The following is a 19764-nucleotide window of genomic DNA, read 5'->3' as shown; positions in this document are numbered from 1 at the left end:
TCGTGAAAGGTTAGCAAATTAAACAGCAATGCCACGAAGTGCCATTTCGTCGCAACAAAAATAATTTCAAATGTTTTAACATCTTTGCAAGCTACAGGATAGCAAAAGGGTGTTTGCCCAGCTGTGCAGGAAGAGTTTAGGTGCTCCTTTAAAACATTTGCCAGCCTGACTCTGCCTCTTCAGAGGAGAGCGTTTCACAGCCGGACCCCTCCGTGCCGCCCTGAGCAGTGGCCGTGCCCGGCCTGTGCTGATGTTTGTTTGCTCTTCTTGCCTCGAGGGCAGGACACAAAACTGAACAGGTAGACTAAAGACAAGACCCTCCAAGCTGGTGATAATGGGAAATGAGAAGCCTCGAACTAAGTTCTTATATACCGGTTTCATTTCTCTCCATAGATGCCTTTGAAACGCTTAAAATGTGAGGGAGAAAATGCAGTAGATGACACAAAATGGCAGGGAAGGCCTAATGAGCAAGGAGTGTTCAAGAGAAGAGTTACTCACTTTATTATCAAGATCTTCAATTACTTTTTCAGTAGAAAAGTCTGAAAAATGAAAATATTTTGGTGTTTGAAAGTCTTTCCAGTGATGGGCAGTCCAGTCACTGGAGAATTCTCAACAGTGCTGAACTTTCTGGCGCCCTATACAAGAGTTTTTGACCAGTAATTATTTTAAATAGATTTACTGACTAAGATGCTTCAGAAAATAATGTTAAGGCATCCCATTTGTGGCAAAGTACATCAAGGATGTTTTCTTATGTATTCTGATAAAAGCGTTACTATTTATAGGATCTTAATTTATGTGGCAGTTTACCATTCACCTGTTTTTAACATCTGGCAGTATTTCCATGTTTTCATTCTGTAGGCCTTCCTGTGTGGTTTGTGACACTGCAGCACTATGAAATGTGATGATTGCCTAAAAAGAACAACCTGAAAGGAAGGCAGTGCTTCTGCCAGCACTTCTAAATGCAAGGCAGGTCTCACAAATTATTTTAATAGGACAGTCGTATGAGTTTTCAGCTTGCTGCTTCTCTTGCAAAATGTAACTAGAGGCTACTGATGTTAATGGCACCTAATGTTAATGGCTGCCTTCTCTCTGTTTTGGAAGCCAAGTTTTTACATTAAAACCACAGGAAGTAAAATTTAAAAATATAAAACAGAAGCCTTTTTATAGAATCACAGAATAATTTAGTTGGGAAGGGGGGCTGTGAAGGTGTGAAGGTCAACTAGACAACCAAGTCTAATAAGATCAGCTTGTTAGGGAGACCTCCAGAGTCTTGAACACCACCAGCAATGGGGAGTTCACAACCTTGCTGAGCAACATTTTCCAGTATTTGACTGAAACAAAAATTTATATATATATAAAAAAAGATAAATATTTATGGATATGTAGAAATACAATTTATAGCCTTACATATAAAAAATTTATACACAATATACAATTTATATATATAATTGATATGTGTGTATATAATATAACTTTAAAGAAAAAAGGATAGAATACAAAGATCTTTCTTTGGAAAAGTGATTATTTTGTGGAAAAAGTTCAATTAGGATTTATTTATAACTGTGAGATATAATCACTATTTTAGGATTTCTGCGGTCAACAGTACCAAAAAAAAAAAATTTTTTCCCCAGTGACGAGAAGTATTAATGGTTACTTGAGAGGAGAATGAGAGTAATTCACGAAAATTCAGCACAATTGATTCATAGTATCTGTTACGATTTCTTAATATTCTTCTGTAAATACACAGAAGTCAATAGTGGAATTCAGGAAATGTGCATACCAAACATGCACATCTATAAATTTTAAGACTTTTTTTTATGATCATATCATTCTCATTCTTCTCTTCATTGTTGATAAAGCAGGGAGGACTCAGAACAAATACGGAAAACCAGTATACATGTATGACTTGGAGTTTCAGGATGGCCATAAGAACATGTTATTCTTGAAAGAGCTATAAAAGTGGCAAGAAATGAGCCCAGACTATGGATCATAACCTATTTATCCTTCCTAACTGAGGTAATCATACACACACGGTCGAGCCTGAGGATGTATGTCTGAGCCTGTAATGCCAGTGCCGTAGCGTGCCAGCCGGCAGAGACACCAAACCCACTAAGTCAGGCAGGAGGGGTCTGTGATTGCCAGGTCATATTGTCTCTGCAGGCTCTGTCGACGGGAACCTCCCAGTATTCTTCTGCTGCTCTTTGTCTCAGTTCCAGGACTGTTGCCTTGGCTGGGCACGTAAGACAGAAGCTGGTGAGGGGGAACCCTTGGCAGGATGCTCCACGTTGCCATGTTACAAATGTGGCGACTGCTGGGTTTCTTTTGAGCTGCAAGAAATTTAAATGGAGAGGAGCATGTGTTCACATGGGGTGTCATTCTCCTACAGATGCCAGAATGTCTTGGTATGGTCCTGACAGCTGATTGATTGATTTGATTCATTGCCTGTATAAGCAAACATATGAGAGATGACAGGCTGTATAGGCTTTAAAGACTTTTCCCATTTTGTTGCTTGCTGTAGGCTTAGAGTTAAATATTGTTAAAGATTTGGAATTGACCAAGAGAGGAACTTAATCGTTAAGAGTAAGCAGTCAAATATCAGTGTGACAAGATTATCTCCAGAGGATGTAATTTTTTTCTGTTTGGGGGAAAAACAATGTTGCATTTATTCATCTTACACAAATAGGGACAGTAGTAAGACGACATTTGTACATTGCAAAGGTGTTTAGGAATAGAAATGACTGTGAGTCCCTAAAAGGAGACAAAATAAGTTAGGTAAATGAGTAACATGATTATGACAAAAATCATGTTTAGGTAGCTAAAACAAACAGGAGAAATAATCTAGGCTACTTACCGCATTAGTGATTCTAATTTCATTCTAACTAGTAAGAAATGCAATTTTAAGCATGGCTAAAATACCGTAGCTCAAAAAGAATGCAGTACAAATAGAAAGTTAGGAGTGAACATGCTCAAAAGCATGAAGGAACATTCATAGGGAGAAACATCGGACTACAGCTCTCGGGAATCTTGTCAGATGAGGGTTGTACAGGGCTATAAAGCACTCCTTTTTACTCTCATGCATTGGGCTGAAGACCTACAATTAAAGTAAGAAAATTTTAAACTAATAAAATATCTTCTATGCAATTCACAATTTATCTGTTAAAATTGTTGGTTTTTGTATCTGACCGCAAGAGCATAGCGAGATTCCAGAAAGGGAATGGACAGTAAACTGAAATAACCCTTGTATTTTCTCCCCGTAATCAGGAAGTGAAGTTAGGGACTGGCAATCAGGACTCCATAAAGAGCCTTGAATGTTGCAACTCAATAAGTAAATACAAACAAAGGTACACAATTATAAAGCTTATTCCTGTTATAATTTCTTCGTATATTTTTAGACTCCATCTTTTTCTTTTTTATATGTCAGGTTTGGTGGAGCATATGTTTCAAATGGTATATGAAGCATGGCTTCTAGTACTCTGGAATCATTTAAGATTGTAATTTTGATAGTTAATTGAATGAGTGAGTGATGGGTGGTAAAGCTATAAAAGCTTAGCTTTTTAACTGATTTTTCAGGTTTCTCACAGCTCACTGATAAATGGCTCAGTTCCAAATATTTAAAGCTTTTTCAGGATCCTCCCAGTTGGAAGAAATTACAAGAGGTATTCGTTCACGGTTTCAAAGTTTATTCATAACTGTTAGGAATAGACACATGGAAACAAATAATGGGACGAAGGAGTCAATGTCAGTTCTAGATACCAGTTCAGTGAAAAATGGTTTCCTCCAGAGCTGTATAGAATAAGCACAGCGTATACACATTATGTTAGAATAAATGAAACATTGGGAAAAACTTTAAAATCTTTCATTTTCTTTGAGTTAGAGATTGAAAGGAATTGTAAGGAATAAATCTTTGTTTTCTTTAGAATTATTGCATAAAATATAGGCTTTCTGGTGAGATATCCTCCCTTTCTGTGGCACCTAAGTGGAACTTGCTTCACTGAGATCTTCACCACTGCCACCAGCAGAGACAGAAGTGAACTCACTGTAAACAATAGTGAAAGTCATGTTTTTTAGAATCTGCACTTTTCCTCTGTAGGAATTGATATCAGCAGTTGTTCAGGGATGGATATAGCAGGATCTCTTACCTGCTCCAGGATGGCAGCTCAGCGTTCTGTAAAGACCTGCGGTACATTTCCATGCCATCGTGAGGAAACAGAGCTTCCCACTGCTCGTGATAAATGCAGAGCCCTGGGAGGCCAGCAAAACTCTGAAATGGCGTGACTAGATCAGCTTTGTGTGAATGTGACTATATTCCTTCCAAGAGCTTGAGGGTACTTAAGATGCCTTTACCCCACTGCAAATCTGACTAATAAACCCTGCCATGGCTTAGTTGGCACCATGTAAAGTTAGCTTAGGTGTATCTGTGTTGGTGTTTCCTAACCTATAGTGTCATTAGAGACTATAAAGTCAGTGAAGGCTCATCAGGATTTAAAATATGTGCCTCAGTGCTAGTCCTGCTGTATCTGAGCCGGCGCCGCTGGTGCTAATGTGGTGTCTCTGCCTTATGTTATGGGTTTAGCAGGGCTTGTGAGTTCAAACTGAGCTCTTGCCAAATAGATTAAATAAGTCCATGTGCAGTGCTGCATCTGGGCAAGTAAGACCTACGAGAAACAGTGTGCGATAGCCTGGGTTGAACCCAGTAAACCCAAATGGGCTGTGTCATTTAGTGTGTTAACACTTGCATGCTCAGTAATAATTTCTGCCAAGGCTTTTTCCTCTATTACCTGATGTAATCTTTTACTTTTGGTAATGGAAAGTTGGTTGTAAAAATAAAACTTCTTAAACAAGCTGTAGGATTAATGCACTTTGCTTTTCTTGACGACTTCTGCTATTGTTTTTATTTGGGTTTTTGGCTTAAGAGTACTAATACAAAGAAGATATCTAAAGAAAATACTCATGTTTTGGACAAAGAGGAATTGTCCTATTTTTAAGGTTCAATGCAGGCACTTTTGCTAAAAATGTTTTTCCCACTTACATAAAGAATTTTGCCTAAACTCTTAAGAATCTGCATTCAGTGAATTGAAATTTGTAAGCATATGGATATAATTTACTTCATAAAAATTAGATTTGGAGAAAAGTAGCTAATGTAAAGTAGTTGAGTACTATTTAGATGCTAATGTATTTATACTAAATATATGTGTATTTTTATTAAATTTTATTTTAACTCATATCCTCATTTTACATTATTAAATTATACGGATTTGTTTAAAGATTTAATCTTCTAATGATTAAGTAGAATAGTTTAAAGATTCCTTTGTGTGAATGGACATCCTTATATCCAATAAAGTAGACAGCTACCACTGAATTTCAATCGGAAAATCTTTTCATCATCTTTGCTACCATAAGAAAATGATGCCTTTTTGTAGCTCAGTAAGGTGCTTGTGGGGCCTCAGTTCAGAGCTTTGCATACAGAGCTCTGCTAAATCAATTGTTGTTGTGTGCTTGCTTACAGAAGACTCTTCTATCCCAGGTGGTCCGTTAGGCAGGCACACCAGACTGAGCCCATGTGTTAATTTTGCCTAGACAAGAAAGGAGGGAATGTCTTCAAGTCCTTGCCTGTAGTGGAGTTTGTCCACAGTTTGTATTTACATCCTGGTTTGTGCTGACTGGCATTATTTTGCGATGATTACACCTTCAGCCTTTGAAATCTTACAGCTGCATACGAGTTAACACTCTTAATTCAGGCTGTAGTTGCACTTGGGATTTCTGCAGTGTTATTAGCTCCTTAACACATTTAGTATTGTCGGCTCTGCTTCCTCCTCGTTTTTGTTAATCTCAGTTTGTGTCATTCCCCTGGTCCAGTGCTGTGGATGAGCTTTATTTGCTTTCACTTGAATTCAGAAGATGAACCCAAAATAGTAAGCCATCTGGCTTTGTGGTCTGATTCTATATCTCCTCCAGATCCATGCCTTGTCTTTGTGTTTCTCCTGCCCCTTCCTGTAATCTAAAATTCATACTGTCCTTCCTTGGAATTTCCATAGTGTGTGGTTGTAGGTCTGGATTCAGGGAAGGCATCCTCTCAAACCATAGATACGATGACTAGAGGAATCCTCAAGTTTGGAGTTGTCACCTTCTGCTATGATAGAGTTTAGGTATTTTGGGTGCTGGACAATGACCTGAGTAACACCAAACAAAGTAGCGCTTTTTTTCCTGTCCTGTTGTACTATGTGTTTTTGAGGTGGTTTCTTTTAACAGAATTTGGCAGATTATGTTGAACTGTGCGGAAAATACCTCAAGTTCCTTGAGGATGACTAGTTACCTGATTTCTGGTGTCTGGGGCCGTATGAGACGTGAGCAGAGGGAAGACAAGACGCTGAGGCCTTGTGGCCTGTGGGTTGGTCCTGGAAGATTTTCTAAGTATCATCAGGTCTGTATGCATTTAGCTGTGCAGCAATGCAAAGAGAGGTGTTGCTGCATGCCACAAAGTGAAGCGTGGTTTCTTAAATCCTGTCATTAATTGATCGTGCATACTCGGGCTTCACAGGTCCGTGATAGGACGTTTGGTTTTTTGGGGGCAGAGGAAGTGGAGAGGTCACTGGAGGGGTTTACATAAGGCATGCAATGTTTATAGATAGAAAGTGTCATTGGGAAAGTGGACTATATTTTTTCTTGTGATGCTTGTCTTTCTTATCTGCCAGCTTAATTAAGATGTGGAATGTGTTAGCATCTAGCATAGGCATACTTTATCATATTTAAAAGTGCATCTAGGTGAGATTGATTGTAGACTTGATTAGTGTATATTGCAACCAAGAATCCATTTAAGATGTTAAACCAGGCCTGTGTAAAGTGTTGTGAATTGTTTCAGATGGCATTAACTAAGAAACTAAATATATTCTTTCCCTGAACTACATAAAATGCGAGAAAACTAGGATTAAGGATAAGAATATTGGCTGTTCAGACAAATAGAAAAAACTCTCAGACATTCCCTAAAGAAATAAGCAAAGCTGAAAATCAAGACCTTGTAGAGACTGTCCTTTAAAGGAATGGTTCTTCGTATCTGCTGTAAGTACAGCTGTCCTAATCTGTGACAGAACTAAAAATTTCGAAGAAGTCTAAAAGCAAGTATTACTCTTCAAAAGTACTTAGCTTTTTTGTTGTTGTTTTAACTCTTCTCTTCCCCTCTCTTAGATGTGCTTACCGTCTACCCTTTTCCTTCCCATCCTAGAATTTTTTACAGTTTTACACCAAAAGGAGGTGCAACAAAAACTACTTATTGGAAATATTCGATGGAAAAAATCCAACAAACCAAAAAACCAAAATTATTTATTTCTAGTGAAAGTAACAAGAGTCCAAAGGAAACATTCCATCAAACATTTAGTATTTGTAGCTTTAAGGAATTAGATTTTTTTTTTATCGGATACAAACAATTAGAAATATTGACAATGCTACATCTCCAAAGATTTGAATGTCTTTAATGGCTTGGTATTTTTCTTCTGAAGTTCACCTGATCACTGCAGTGATCACACTGACACACACACTGACAGTGTGATTGAATTGCAACTCAAGCTTGTTAGAATATTAGATTAAAACTCAGTACAGAATTTGTAGCCTAAGGCCACACAAATATTGTAAAATTTAAATGATAAATCATTTGAAAGAGGCATAACCCTCTAGACTAATGGATACTCAGAAAAAAATGGCTCATTTAATTGCTGTTAGAAACTGTGAGAAACCTTGGGGGGTTTAGAAGTTCATAGCCTTCAGAGAAGCTCTAATATAAATTTTACAGCATTAGTAGCACAGAAGGCCTCCTGTTTTTTAAGAACAATTCCTGTGTCATTTAATCTATTCTTAAATCTGTCGAGAACCAGCCTATGCACCTTCCTTGCCCTCACTGTTCTTACAGAAAGATGATTTGTGAGTTTTCACCCTTATAGCTCTTGGAAAATTTGCTCTCTATTTCTTATGGTTTTCTCATAGTTATTTTTCTTGTGCAGCACTATTCTTCATCTCTTCTCCCTCTGAGGTTTGTTTTGGTGGTGTATTTATATAAACACGTGAGCAGCAACCATCTGATGGTTTCTTTTTGCTCAGTTAATCAAGAGAGCTCTTTTACCTCCTCTGAGATGTCTTACTTTTCTTTAGCACTGCAATTAGCTCCCTTTGCATATGGTTTACAGGTGGCATTACTGCTTCCCTGTGTTTTCTAGAAAAAGTCATAGATTCACGTCTAACTTGTATATCTGGTTTATGATCACCCCATTTTTCACTAGGTCACCTGGACCTTTCTCTTGTCCTGTTTTTACAGTAGATTAGCTTATTTTTTTTATAGTAGTACTTTGTCAATCTTGGAGGATACCATTCTGGCACTTCGTAGCACTTAATCTGAAGAAAACTTGCTCTGCTCTGAGATCCAGTAAAGCACAGTTCGAAGAGCTTGCTATGGGATGGTCTTAAAGGCGGATGTTAAATTCTGTTGTCTTGAGAAAATATACTTAGAATTTCCCTATATTTTAGTGTATGACAAAAACTGTGTGAAAAACAAAGCAGATGACAGAAACATTCATCGGGTGCAAGGGGCAGATGTATACAGGGAGTCAAACTAATCGCTGCAGTCCTGTCTTTAAGATCTATGAAAATGCAACTGATAGATTGTCTGCTGTGTCAACCTTTACCTGGTCAGAGAAAATAGGGACAAATACATTGTACTGGTGCTTATTGATGTGGCAGAGAAAGCACGAGAAAGCCTCTTTCTCACCCACCCAGAAAAAGCGACCTATGGGGTTTTGGTGAATTGAAATAATCAGAATAAAATAAATGTGTTCTTGCTCTTGTCTGCTGAGAACTTATATTTGGGGAGTGAATTGAAACTGAATGAATACATGAATTGAAACTACAGCCAGTCTTGCTACTGCGACTAGTTCTGAATGCCCAGTGAAAATAAATTTTAGTAAGTAAGTTGAAGTTACTGATTTGCACTTTTACTGCAAACAGGTTAATCTTGAAGTTGCTGGTTTGCTCTTTTACTGCAAACAGGTTAATCTTGCTTTCTTTCATCTGCAGGCTTTGGCTGACAGCTTGCAGAAGCAGACTTTGTCTTCCTTTGTTTTCCTATCATATTTTCACATTCCTTCTTACAATAAAAATTTCCACCAGTGCATACATTCTGTAACTTGTTCCAAGCTGTTGTACCTTGACCTCCGCATAAACTTTTCAAACATAAAAGGGAAAATGAGCTCTAACGGCAATGAGATCAGGACCTTCTCAGCTACTTTCACTTCTCTGGAACTGTTCCTGTTCATGTAACGTTCTTTGGCATTAGAAATTAAGTGGTTATGTAAATGGAAAGGATACAACACAGACTTAAAAAGGCCCTGCTTACTCTTGGAATGCAATTCTTTGTCCTCATGGGGCGAAAAAATAGTTTACATCTGGGCTTATACAAAGAGTATTAACCATCTCTGATACTGCATATCCTGTACACAATTTCAGCAACACAGTGTTTTGAGCTTGCTACTATTATTTGTCACTAATTTAATTAGTTTTATAATTAAAAAAGAAAAAAAATACAATCCATGTAAAAGAGAGACTCCTTTCTTCATGTGACTATTTCAGATCTTTTAATGCTTCATTTAAATAAAGTGTTTTATTACCTTTTTTTAGTCATAGCTCTCAGGTCAGAATATGTGAACCTGTGGAGGGGGTGGTATGTTTTCTGTCACCTGGCCATGCTCAAGCCTAAGCAAATCTTTTGAGTGCTGTTTATTTGTATGCTCTAAATACTGCCATGCTTTAACTCAGTTTTATTTTTTTTTTCCACTGTGACATTTTCGCCCAGATACAGCACAACCTACTATTAGTAACTGTGTTAAGGTGCTGCAACTACTTTTGTTAAATAGTTGTGGGTTAAAACTGAAAGTGTTGCCATTTTATTATTTCATTCTCCTATGTTAATTTTTAGCAGAATGAACTTTAAAATAGAAACGAAAAGGGAAGGAAACTTGAAATTTGGGGTGCATTGATACCTGGCAATTTTGAAAATGGCTTTTAGATTAACTGCCATGGGAAAACAAGGTTTACGTGATCAAAAGATAGACAACATCATACTTCAGTCTTCTCATTGGTCTTTCAGGTTCCCTTTTAAACCTGTTTAACCTATGCATGAAAAAGTAGTGATATCAGGATAACAGAAAAGTAACTGCGGTGTGCCAAAAAGGAGAATTTTTAAGGATACTGTTATTTATAAATTAAGTTAAAATTAGCAGCCAGGCAAAGAGGAAACTCAGATTATTACCCCCAAGAGAAGACAGATTGGTATCAATGGGTGCTTTCACACGCATGGCTTTGTATTAGCTTTAGCTCTCTTCCTTGTGTTGGTGTCAAAGGGAATCTGGATTTATTATGGTGATAGCGAATGATATTTAGGCAACAAAGATCAAAAGTTTTTGGGAAGCAAGCCTGCATGATTTCTGCTAGTCACAGATGACACACTTTCTTAGCAGTTGTAAACATTTGCAATTTGCATGCAGACTACTAGTTCTTTTTGTTCTGTAAATATGTCAGAGATTTGTGTGCAGATATGCAAATAGCAGAAGTGCATCTCGTAATTAATTTACTGTCTTCTGGAATAGATCTGATGAAGGTGCTACAAGACTTCTGTAATATGCTGTCTGTTTTATGGATGTTTTCTGGTTGATATGCAGTCACTTGAAGAATACAGCGGTAGCAGAGGCAGGATATTTATCTCTGATGTTACTGTTCATGGGACAGTAACCAAATAAAGGCAAAATACCTTAAAATCATTTTAATACTAAGAGAATCAATCTTTACATTCTGGTACGATCCCATTCCTTTGCCTTCTCTAAAGTATGCCTATTGGACAGGTATTCTGTGTCTGCAGGAAAACAGACTTTTGAAGAGAGATGTTTTGAGATACGAGGAAAAAGTTCTGTTACTTTCTTATATCCTAAAACCTAAGCTTCCATAGTAGTGTTTGTTATATCTTGAAGTCAACAATGTGGACAATTACAATAGGTAGAAGTGGGTGCTTGCTGCAATGTGTATAAGGTTGGGCCTATAAAAACAAAATACTTGAATCCTGCTACGTTGGCATGCAGTGCATGGAGCAGGACCACCATGGATCTGAAATGAGAATAATGCTACTGCAAGCAAAAGCAGACTAGAATGCAGCACTGTGCCAGATCAGTACTTTCCAGAGAATCCCAAGTGTATTAAATATTTTTTGTATTTATCAGCTGCTGAATGAATCTGGTATAAAAACCTAAACGTATGAATGATCCTATAAAAAGAGAGGTAAGGAAGAGAGATCTGCTATGGAAAGCATGCCAGAAATACTACAGACAGATGAAGAAGTTCTGAGAAAAGAACTGATCATAGGAGATGTTCTCACTAAAAGACAAAAATGTAAGAAATTGACATCTTGTACTTCAGTACATACTGTTTGATGTTGTAGTAGTCCGTGTATTTTCAAACTAATAGTGCATCACACTTACCAATGACTATCTTTTGAGTGCAGTGTTCTTGTTGTTAGAATGGTTTTTATCAATAGGTAATCACAACTAGTCTAAAAGCAGTTCTGAATTCTGAGAACCAGGAGGGAAATCTGGCAGGTAATAGTAGTTTACAGTTTTCTGAACCTGCATATTTTGGTACTGGGGAGCTAAACATTATTATTCATTTTTCTTAACCAAACTATATATAGCCCTTCATTTTTTGAGGGTAACAATTGCATTTTTTCTAAAGCATATGATATGAAAATGATGATTAACAGTTGTAGAATTTGAAGTGCTTTGATCTAAAGAGGACTTTGGTTTACTGGGAATACACTGTGAGATGAGAGGTTAAGTGACAGTTTTAAAGGGCTATATTGTTTTCAAGTTGTAGGACCTTTAAAAAATTTTTTTTTAAAAAAGGGTGAGGTTCACAACAGATTATATCCTGCCTCTACTTGAAGAAAATATTAGTTTACCTTCAGAATTGAAGAACTTCTGCTTCTCATTTTGGAAATCAACAGGCTAATAATCCATTTTCCTTCAGTATGGTGTCATTTAATGCTCTACTAAAGCAAAGGGAAAAAAAATTCATATGGACAGATCTAGAAGTTCACAAATGCCAAGTGGGAAGGCTTCACAACCATTGTAAACTGGATGTTTGCACATTGGAGTGTGAATGCTGATTTTAACCTTTTCATAAGGAATTTTGTATGCTGTGTAGTTGACAGGTGAGAACTATATTCCCTCACTGGCTTCCCATCTCTGTTATTTCTTAGGCATAAGACTGGACGGGGGTCAGAAGCAGAATGTCAGTAAGGAGCCGAAAGTAAGAAGGTTGAGAGAATTGGAGCTATTGCTAAAACCTCTTCACTTTTGATACATCTAACAGTTCACTTGGAAGTCAAACTGTTTCATGGATGTCTAGGGATTTCTCCTTAGTGTGATGTTTTTCAGATTATGTGTTTCTGTGGTAGGAGTGGGTTCAGTCTATGTCAGTGAAATTTGTGCCACTATTTAATTTCTTAAAAAATATTTTTAGTACCATGGAGCAAATGTGGTTTAGGGACTTTTTTTTTTTTTTTTTTTTTTGCGATTCTCCTTGTCTATAAGGAAGTATATGTGGGGGATGTAATACAGATCAGAGGCCCAGCCACTTAGTGTATACATAGAGGGGAGCGGCTAACAATTCTTTATCTCTTCAAAAATCATGCACTCAACACTTTAAAATACTTGCTTTTATAAATTTAGGGAGGTTAAAAAAAAATAATTTTGAAACAAAACAATAAAACCCTGCATGGGGAGTGTGTTTGTACAGGTGTCCTATACAGAAGTCTCCTTTGGTTGTGCTTTAAAAACAAAAAGTTAGTCATGGCCTTTGTACATGTAGCACAATTCGTGGCTGTGATGCAAAGTTTTCTTCTGCCTTTTCTTCCCTCAAACCTTAAAGCACCACTGATCATCCTGATCTTTCTGCCATACCATCAAACACGGTTTCACCCTATGTCCTGTTTGGAATAAATAGCTTGCATTTCAATCAGAGTATACCATTTTTAAAAATGCATGCAGTTTTGATTTACAGCTTTCTAAGACACGAGAACTGTACTACCTACCCTGCTTGACTGCTTCCACCCTGTCTTTACAGCTCAACATTTGTTTTCTTTCCTGTGTTAGGGTTTGTAAGGATGTGAGGGGAGTGTGGCTGTGCTTGTATGCGGGTCAGTAAAGTGTGCTGAAGTCTTCCTGTAAGAGGTCATTTTCCAGCCCATTCCACTGAATTATTTCTTCTCACTGGAAGCTCTTCTGTTGCTATCAATGCTAGTAATTTAGTTGGCAATTATAGTCAAATGTTAGTTATCAGAAATGTGATTTTGGTGAATGTTAACTGAACTGTGGGAATTCTTGGTTGTTAAAAGTGGGTTTGAAATTTTTCACATTTATCTGAGGCATCTTTTTTCTGAATCTGGCTAGAACAGTAACCTAAGAAGAAGCTTGCTTGCAAATTTGCAGCTTCCCAGTGTTTGTGGGTATTTCAATGTTGTTGAGTTCGTCTTTTTAGCAAAAGCTTGTATTGCCCAGCTCTGCTAATGAGAGGGAAGGCTTGCAGTTTTCAACGTCATTCATAAAAAGGGTATTACAATATAAGAGTTATCTTAAGACAAGTGAGGCAAAGACAGTCTCTGGCAAATCTAGGCTTTCATTTTAAGTGTTTATTTCAAACATATTTTGTTTCATAAACTTTGAATTACAGACAAACTATGGTTAGTTTTACTGATAAGATAATTTTATGTTGTTTTTCATTTTCCCTTTAAAAAAGTATAAGAACAGTCACAGTAGTTTCCTCAATTATAATTGTGATTACTTTGGATGAGGAGATTGGAGAATATAGCAGAAAAATATAGCATGTTTAGATTAAATATTTAATGCTTAATAAATATTTGACATGTCAGTAGTGAAAAAACATCATTATCAACCATCTTTTTTATTCATGATGTATAGTGTTGACATAGGAGATACATCGATGCATCACTAGTGTAGGATTTATGAAAAGACAGTATGTAAAATGTTCTGTTTACTGTTTTGTTGCCAACTTTGACAAGAGGCAAATGCAAACTATCAAATATCAATTTAGCTGGGATTTTTTTAATCTGTAAAATTTAGAGTGTAGGTTGTTTGCGAATTTGCTGATCTGGGAATTAACCCTTTAACTTGGGAATTAGAGACTTTGTAAATTCACGGGTCTTGGCCTCAGTGCAATAGATGGGCATGGAAATGCAAAATTTCTGAAGGCTCAGGGTGTTCAAGGTGAGCTTCCCCTGGCGAGGTAGAGGTAGCTCTTCCGAACTCAGTACAGGTAACTTTCAATTCAGTATGGAGACAATGATTAAACTGTCTCAGGAGGAACAAGCCAGGAGTTCTGGACTTTGGTAGCACAAGTTGCTGCTCTTTAATCTGAAGATCTCTGGCAGTTATTTCAAAGATAAGAGTCTTGTGATACACTGCCTGGCTTTCTGGGGTCGCATGTGAGGAACAACTGTCAGGTAGCGTTTTCAGAGACAGCAAGCAAGAGAAGCTTAGGATATCAACTGGTTATTACAGTGTTGAGGTAAACTCTTAATGTTATCAATACTTGACAAATACTGCTGCTGTTGTCGTATACTATTCGCCTTCAGGCTCTGTGTGAGAGCCGGGGCCAGTACCTGTTCCGTCAGCTACCCCAGCCCCTTCTTCTGCGACCCCTTCTTCCAGTACTTGTCTTTCACAGCAGACTAACAGGCTTCACGCTTGTGAGATGCATTGGCAATGAGGAGTACTAGTAGAAACATTTTGCAGTTTTGCAGTGTGTTAGATAGGTCTGTCACAGTATGTATCATAATCTGTGAAAATAACATATTTTGAGAATTATTTGCATTTTTTCGATGCTGGAGATGCACATGAATACTTATAGATGTAAGTTAAAAAGAATATCTTGCATTTAGAGGGAAAGAAGTAGGAATACTTGCTTTTGCAGATGATTTTAAACGCATCCCCTTTCACCAAATGAGAGGCTGCGTTCTGTGTTGGAAGATGAGCAGTAATGCGTTTCTTCATAAGCTCTCCTCTGTCTGGCAGATTACCTTGCTAGTTATGGCAAATTGGTCCTTACACTGATTTTGCCATATCACAGCCTCTGTATCCTTCAGAAAGTTTGCTGTAGTCAGAAATAACTGTAATTCCTTTGAACTGATGATGACTTCTTAAAAGCATTTGTGCCTCTACTTTTTATCTTCCTTTCAAATTGACTGTGGTGTTTAAGAGAAATGAGCCTAATTGTGGGAATGGGGTGCATGTGCTGAGAGAATTAGCCAAGAGAACAGATTTGGAGTTTCTGGTTTAAATCATGTTGCATGTTGTGGTGTTTTGTTTTTTTTTTATACTGTAGTAAAGAAAATGAAAACACACTAATACTTTTTTAAACTTCTGTGAAATTTACTGTGTTGTAATTTCAATTATGAAAGTAACTAGCTGCTTTATGTGCACTTTATAAGTTAATTATAAGCTGTTGCAATAAATTTTTGCTCTTAATTGTTTGTTTTGGCTATTGTTAATATTAAACACCTTTGCTAACCCATGACCAACTGTGAACTACATAACAACTCACTGTTTCTGATTAGGTAAAGAATACTGACCGGTGCATGATTAAGGATTCTACTGATAAGTGTATGGATATCTGTGTATACTTGTGCATCCAGTGTTTGTGTTTGAGGCTTTCTGTAGCCACAGGTAGAGAAGCAGTAAGGACATCAGCTGAAACTGATTGTTTCGTGTAATATGTGATACAGTGTTTATCACTTTCTGTTGAGTTGACTTATTTTGAAATTAGGTGAAACCTTACTGAAAATCAGACTTTATATATGAACGTTCAAATTACTGCCAACACCAAAAAGCATTTCTAGTTAATCAAAGGAACTGCATTCTGTCCTTAAATTTTCACCTCTTTTGTTTCTCTGTTTTTGTTTTGTTTTAATTTTATTTCTATTTTTTTTAGTGAGTGACAGTTGCTTCAGGAACCTTGCCGAGGATCGTAGTGGGATAAACCTTAAAGATCTGGTCCAAGACCCTTCTTTGTGAGTATCTGGCTCTTATTGCTAAGCAAAGAAAAGCTTCTTCATGATATCCTCGTGAGTAGTTTTGTAATTATTTAAAGTAGTAATATGATGAAGTACACTTTGTGCTTTAGTGGTAATACGCTTCCCAAGTTGTTAGTCTTTACTACAGACAAATATTATTAAAACCACGTTGTTTTTTACCTACTTCTGTCTATGAACTAACATCCAGTGAGCACATACAGTAAGAGGTACAAGAGCAGTCATCAGAGGTAAGATTGTGCGTGCTGGTATTTCTATGGAGGAGTTGTGTGCACAATGTCACCCTTCCTTGTTTAAGGAGGAACTGCACTAATAATTAGGCGATTACTGGATAATTGTGTTATTGTCAGTTATCTTAAGATGTAGAATCTTTTTTCTTTGTATCTGATTTCATACACCTGATATTTATTTCTTCCTCAACTAGCTGCTTTAATTCAAGTGTATGAGCAAATGATTTAACTTTTACCTCATGGCAAGACTAGCGGTCTTAATCTGTGTTGTATTTTCCTCTAAAATTAAAGTCAACCTCATGAGCTCTGAGCCAGACTTGAAATTATATCGAAACCTTTTTTTTCTTTTTTCTCTTCAGTTAACTTCAGTACTAGCTGAAAATGTTTGTGTTAGTGTGCACAAGTGTACCACATGTTATGAGGGAAGGGAGAGAGGGGAAAAATTCACATCTTTTTAACATGAATGATAGTGCATTCCACAGTGGGTCCTAATGTGATGAACCTTTTCACTGGCAGAGCACACTTTTAGTATTGGTTGGGAAGTAGTGGAAAGTAAGGTATATTTGACATCTTATTTCAGTTACAGGGGGTTTTTAGTAATGAAGTAGATGCAGAATTTGTTTTGTCATGTTGCTACAGGTAAATGACATATGCGTATATGGATGCATTCTTGGGAAATTTTGACATAATGTATGTAGTATTTGATAATTTATACTTCTGAAATGATAGAGGTACAGGGGACAGGTATAGTAGTTGCTTGAGAGCCACAGAATGAATGCAGTAGGTAAATTTTGAATAATTATTACCTGAGTGTTAAAGTCAAGGTGATTTCAAAGATCTTAATTTTCAACCAAAATTTGCCATTTACTTTCAGAAAGGGTTAATTGCCTTTGTTGTTGAATGATTGTTTTCCTTGCTGTTTACCAAGAGTGATGAAAACTTCTAGTTTCCTTCCCTGACCGTAACTTACATGAAGATGATTGTAATAAATTATTGTAATCTGCAAAATAAATGAAATGGATTTCTATTGCTTATGGCATCAGAAGTGTGACTGCAGTGTAGTCATTTTTATCACTTTGAAAGATTGAATAGAGTCTCAAAGCATCTGTTAGGTCTCAAGGACTGTTCATGACACTTCTATTGTATGACAGATTATAGTGCAAGGAAAGTCTGCTTCTTCCTGCCTAATGATAGGAATGTATAGACTTTGTTTTGTCTTTCCAAATTTATATTCTTGCGGTTTTATGACTGAGCGCCTCTTAGGAGTTCTTGCAAAATGTGTAATAGTGTGAGTGGATCTCCAAAATGAAAGACTGATCTAAGGCTATTGTTCAGTCCGGCCTTCTGTAGGTGATTCTAAGGTGCCATGGCATCTGAATTCTTTATTATGCAAAGAGAAATGCAAAGGACAGCATTGGGTCGAAGAATGCCAGCCAAATAGATGTTTTAACCTTTTTTTGAAATAAGAATAAAGTTTAATTAAAATATTTAAAGTATTTGGCTAAGATTTTCACCTATAATGATACCTGAAATAGCAAAATAACATTTGATTCATCCTCTTACCAGTTTTAATATTTATGGTTTAGTATTTATTTGGTGCTTGTTCGCTTTGACTGTAGACCAACCACCTCTTTTCTATGTAATCTAATATCAGATACCAACATCAGAGTCACATTAAAAATTTGGATGCTTTCTCTGCAAGTGGCTCTGTCACTCTAAAGGTTTGTGGTGCATTTGTAATGCATGACACAAATAAAATAGTTTAACAAAAAGAGTACAAGAGATTTTTAGGTTCATTAGCATATAAATAGATAATAATGTATACTTTTAATAGGCACTCGCATTACTAGCAGATGATGGTTAGCAGCAGGGGTAGAAATGGAGTATAATACTCCAAGAGGATAGTATATTAAAAAAAAAAGTTTAAGTAGTTTTAGATTAGGATCATTTGATACATTATGTAAAATGCATTTTGAATGCTGCCTGTTTCTTGTGAGACTTAGCTACTTCGTACAGCTTTCTAAGCTACGTTGGCATCTCCCTTGTTGTTTGCCGCTCTTAGCTCCATCACAGACAACTTCTCTTTTGTTATTGCCGAAGGCTTTCTCTGGAAGGCTGAAAGTGTGTCTTTACCTTGAAATGAAACTCTATAAAGACAGCATTGTAGGTTTTTTTCTTATTAGTGTCTGATTTATATCAAGTGTGCCTAATTGTCAGGGTAGTCTTTTTTCCCCAATTGATTTCCCAGCTAGAGCAGTCTGGACTCTGTAAACTTGAGCTACTTTCAGTTCTCTCAACATTAGTAATAAAAGCTCTGCTCCTCATGTCAGGAGTTTGATCCTCTCTTTCTATTTGTATGTGCTTTACTTTGTTGATGAAAATAGAAATCCTGCTTTAAGAAAAAACCCAAGCATATCAAATAAACAGAAGTGAGGAGTTAGTGACTGACTGTGGGAGAAGGAAGCATGCAACAACTTTACAATTAAATCTCATTGTGTAGTTAATTACAGAAAAGTTGAATTTGAACAAAAAGTTGATTAGAAGTTCAACTGAAAAGGTGGTTTGAGAGTTAACTGCTGTTCTGTATTCATTGCAACTGATCATAGAATGGTTTGGGTTGGAAGGGAACTTTAAAGGTCATCTAGTCCTACCCTCCTGCAATGAGCAATCAACTAGATCAGGTTGCTCAGAGCCCCATGATGTCTTTGCTGTATACAATGTCCAGTTTTGGACACACAACTTACTGATATAGAGGCATGTAGGAGAACGGCAAGAGGAGAAGGCGGTTAGAAAGTGCAATGCATGACAGGTGTTACTTAATTTAGAAAATAGCAGTGGAAGAGAGGAAGTATGAGTCGCCTACAGTATATAAAAGATTATTAAAGGGATTGTTCTTTTTGGCTGATGAGAAAGAATTAGTTCAATTTATAGCAGATGAGGTTGTTTGGGTAGTTGGAAAAAATTCTAAATGTCAGTGTGATAAAGAAACAAATCTATTTCTAAGAACGTCGGGAAGAGCTCTGCAGATTACAGTGTATGTATATTTGATCCTGTGTAGGTGTAGGGAGCTGGAAGAGCAAACTTTTTTTTTCTGTTTTCTTTTCTTATATGTGAAAGGTAAGCATTCTGGCAGTTTAGCATCAGCATAGTTAATATCACCAAAAAACAGATGAAAGTTATTTTGATTACTATATAGGTAACTTAATGTGGCTATGAATATTCAAATGCTATGATTTGGTTTAGATCATGCGCCCCCTCCAGCCCTGCCTGTCATGCCAGCAACACATAAAAAATATTTAAAATTTTGCATTCTACAGAGAAGATTTGTCTATGTGAGAAGACTATTGGTGTCTTTATAGGTGTCTGTCCTAAACAGCAGAGCTGCAGAGAGCAGGTGTAATT

At 36.9% G+C, this 19764-nt stretch overlaps 1 protein-coding gene across 8 annotated transcripts in view; it reads left to right on the top strand.

Annotated features, from left to right (window-relative positions):
- GPHN (gephyrin) overlaps positions 1-19764 on the top strand; it is a 287559-nt gene that overhangs the window by 74438 nt on the left and 193357 nt on the right. For all 8 annotated transcript variants that reach the window (XM_074149777.1, XM_074149781.1, XM_074149778.1 and 5 more), the window contains exon 2: positions 16033-16111. In XM_074149777.1, the coding sequence (XP_074005878.1) occupies positions 16033-16111 (79 nt within the window). The remainder of the gene's footprint in view (positions 1-16032; positions 16112-19764) is intronic.

Source organism: Numenius arquata, chromosome 6, assembly GCF_964106895.1.
Source record: "Numenius arquata chromosome 6, bNumArq3.hap1.1, whole genome shotgun sequence".
NCBI lineage: Eukaryota > Metazoa > Chordata > Aves > Charadriiformes > Scolopacidae > Numenius > Numenius arquata.
Note: the sequence above shows the minus strand (reverse complement) of the source record. Positions and strands in the feature narration are given on the sequence as shown.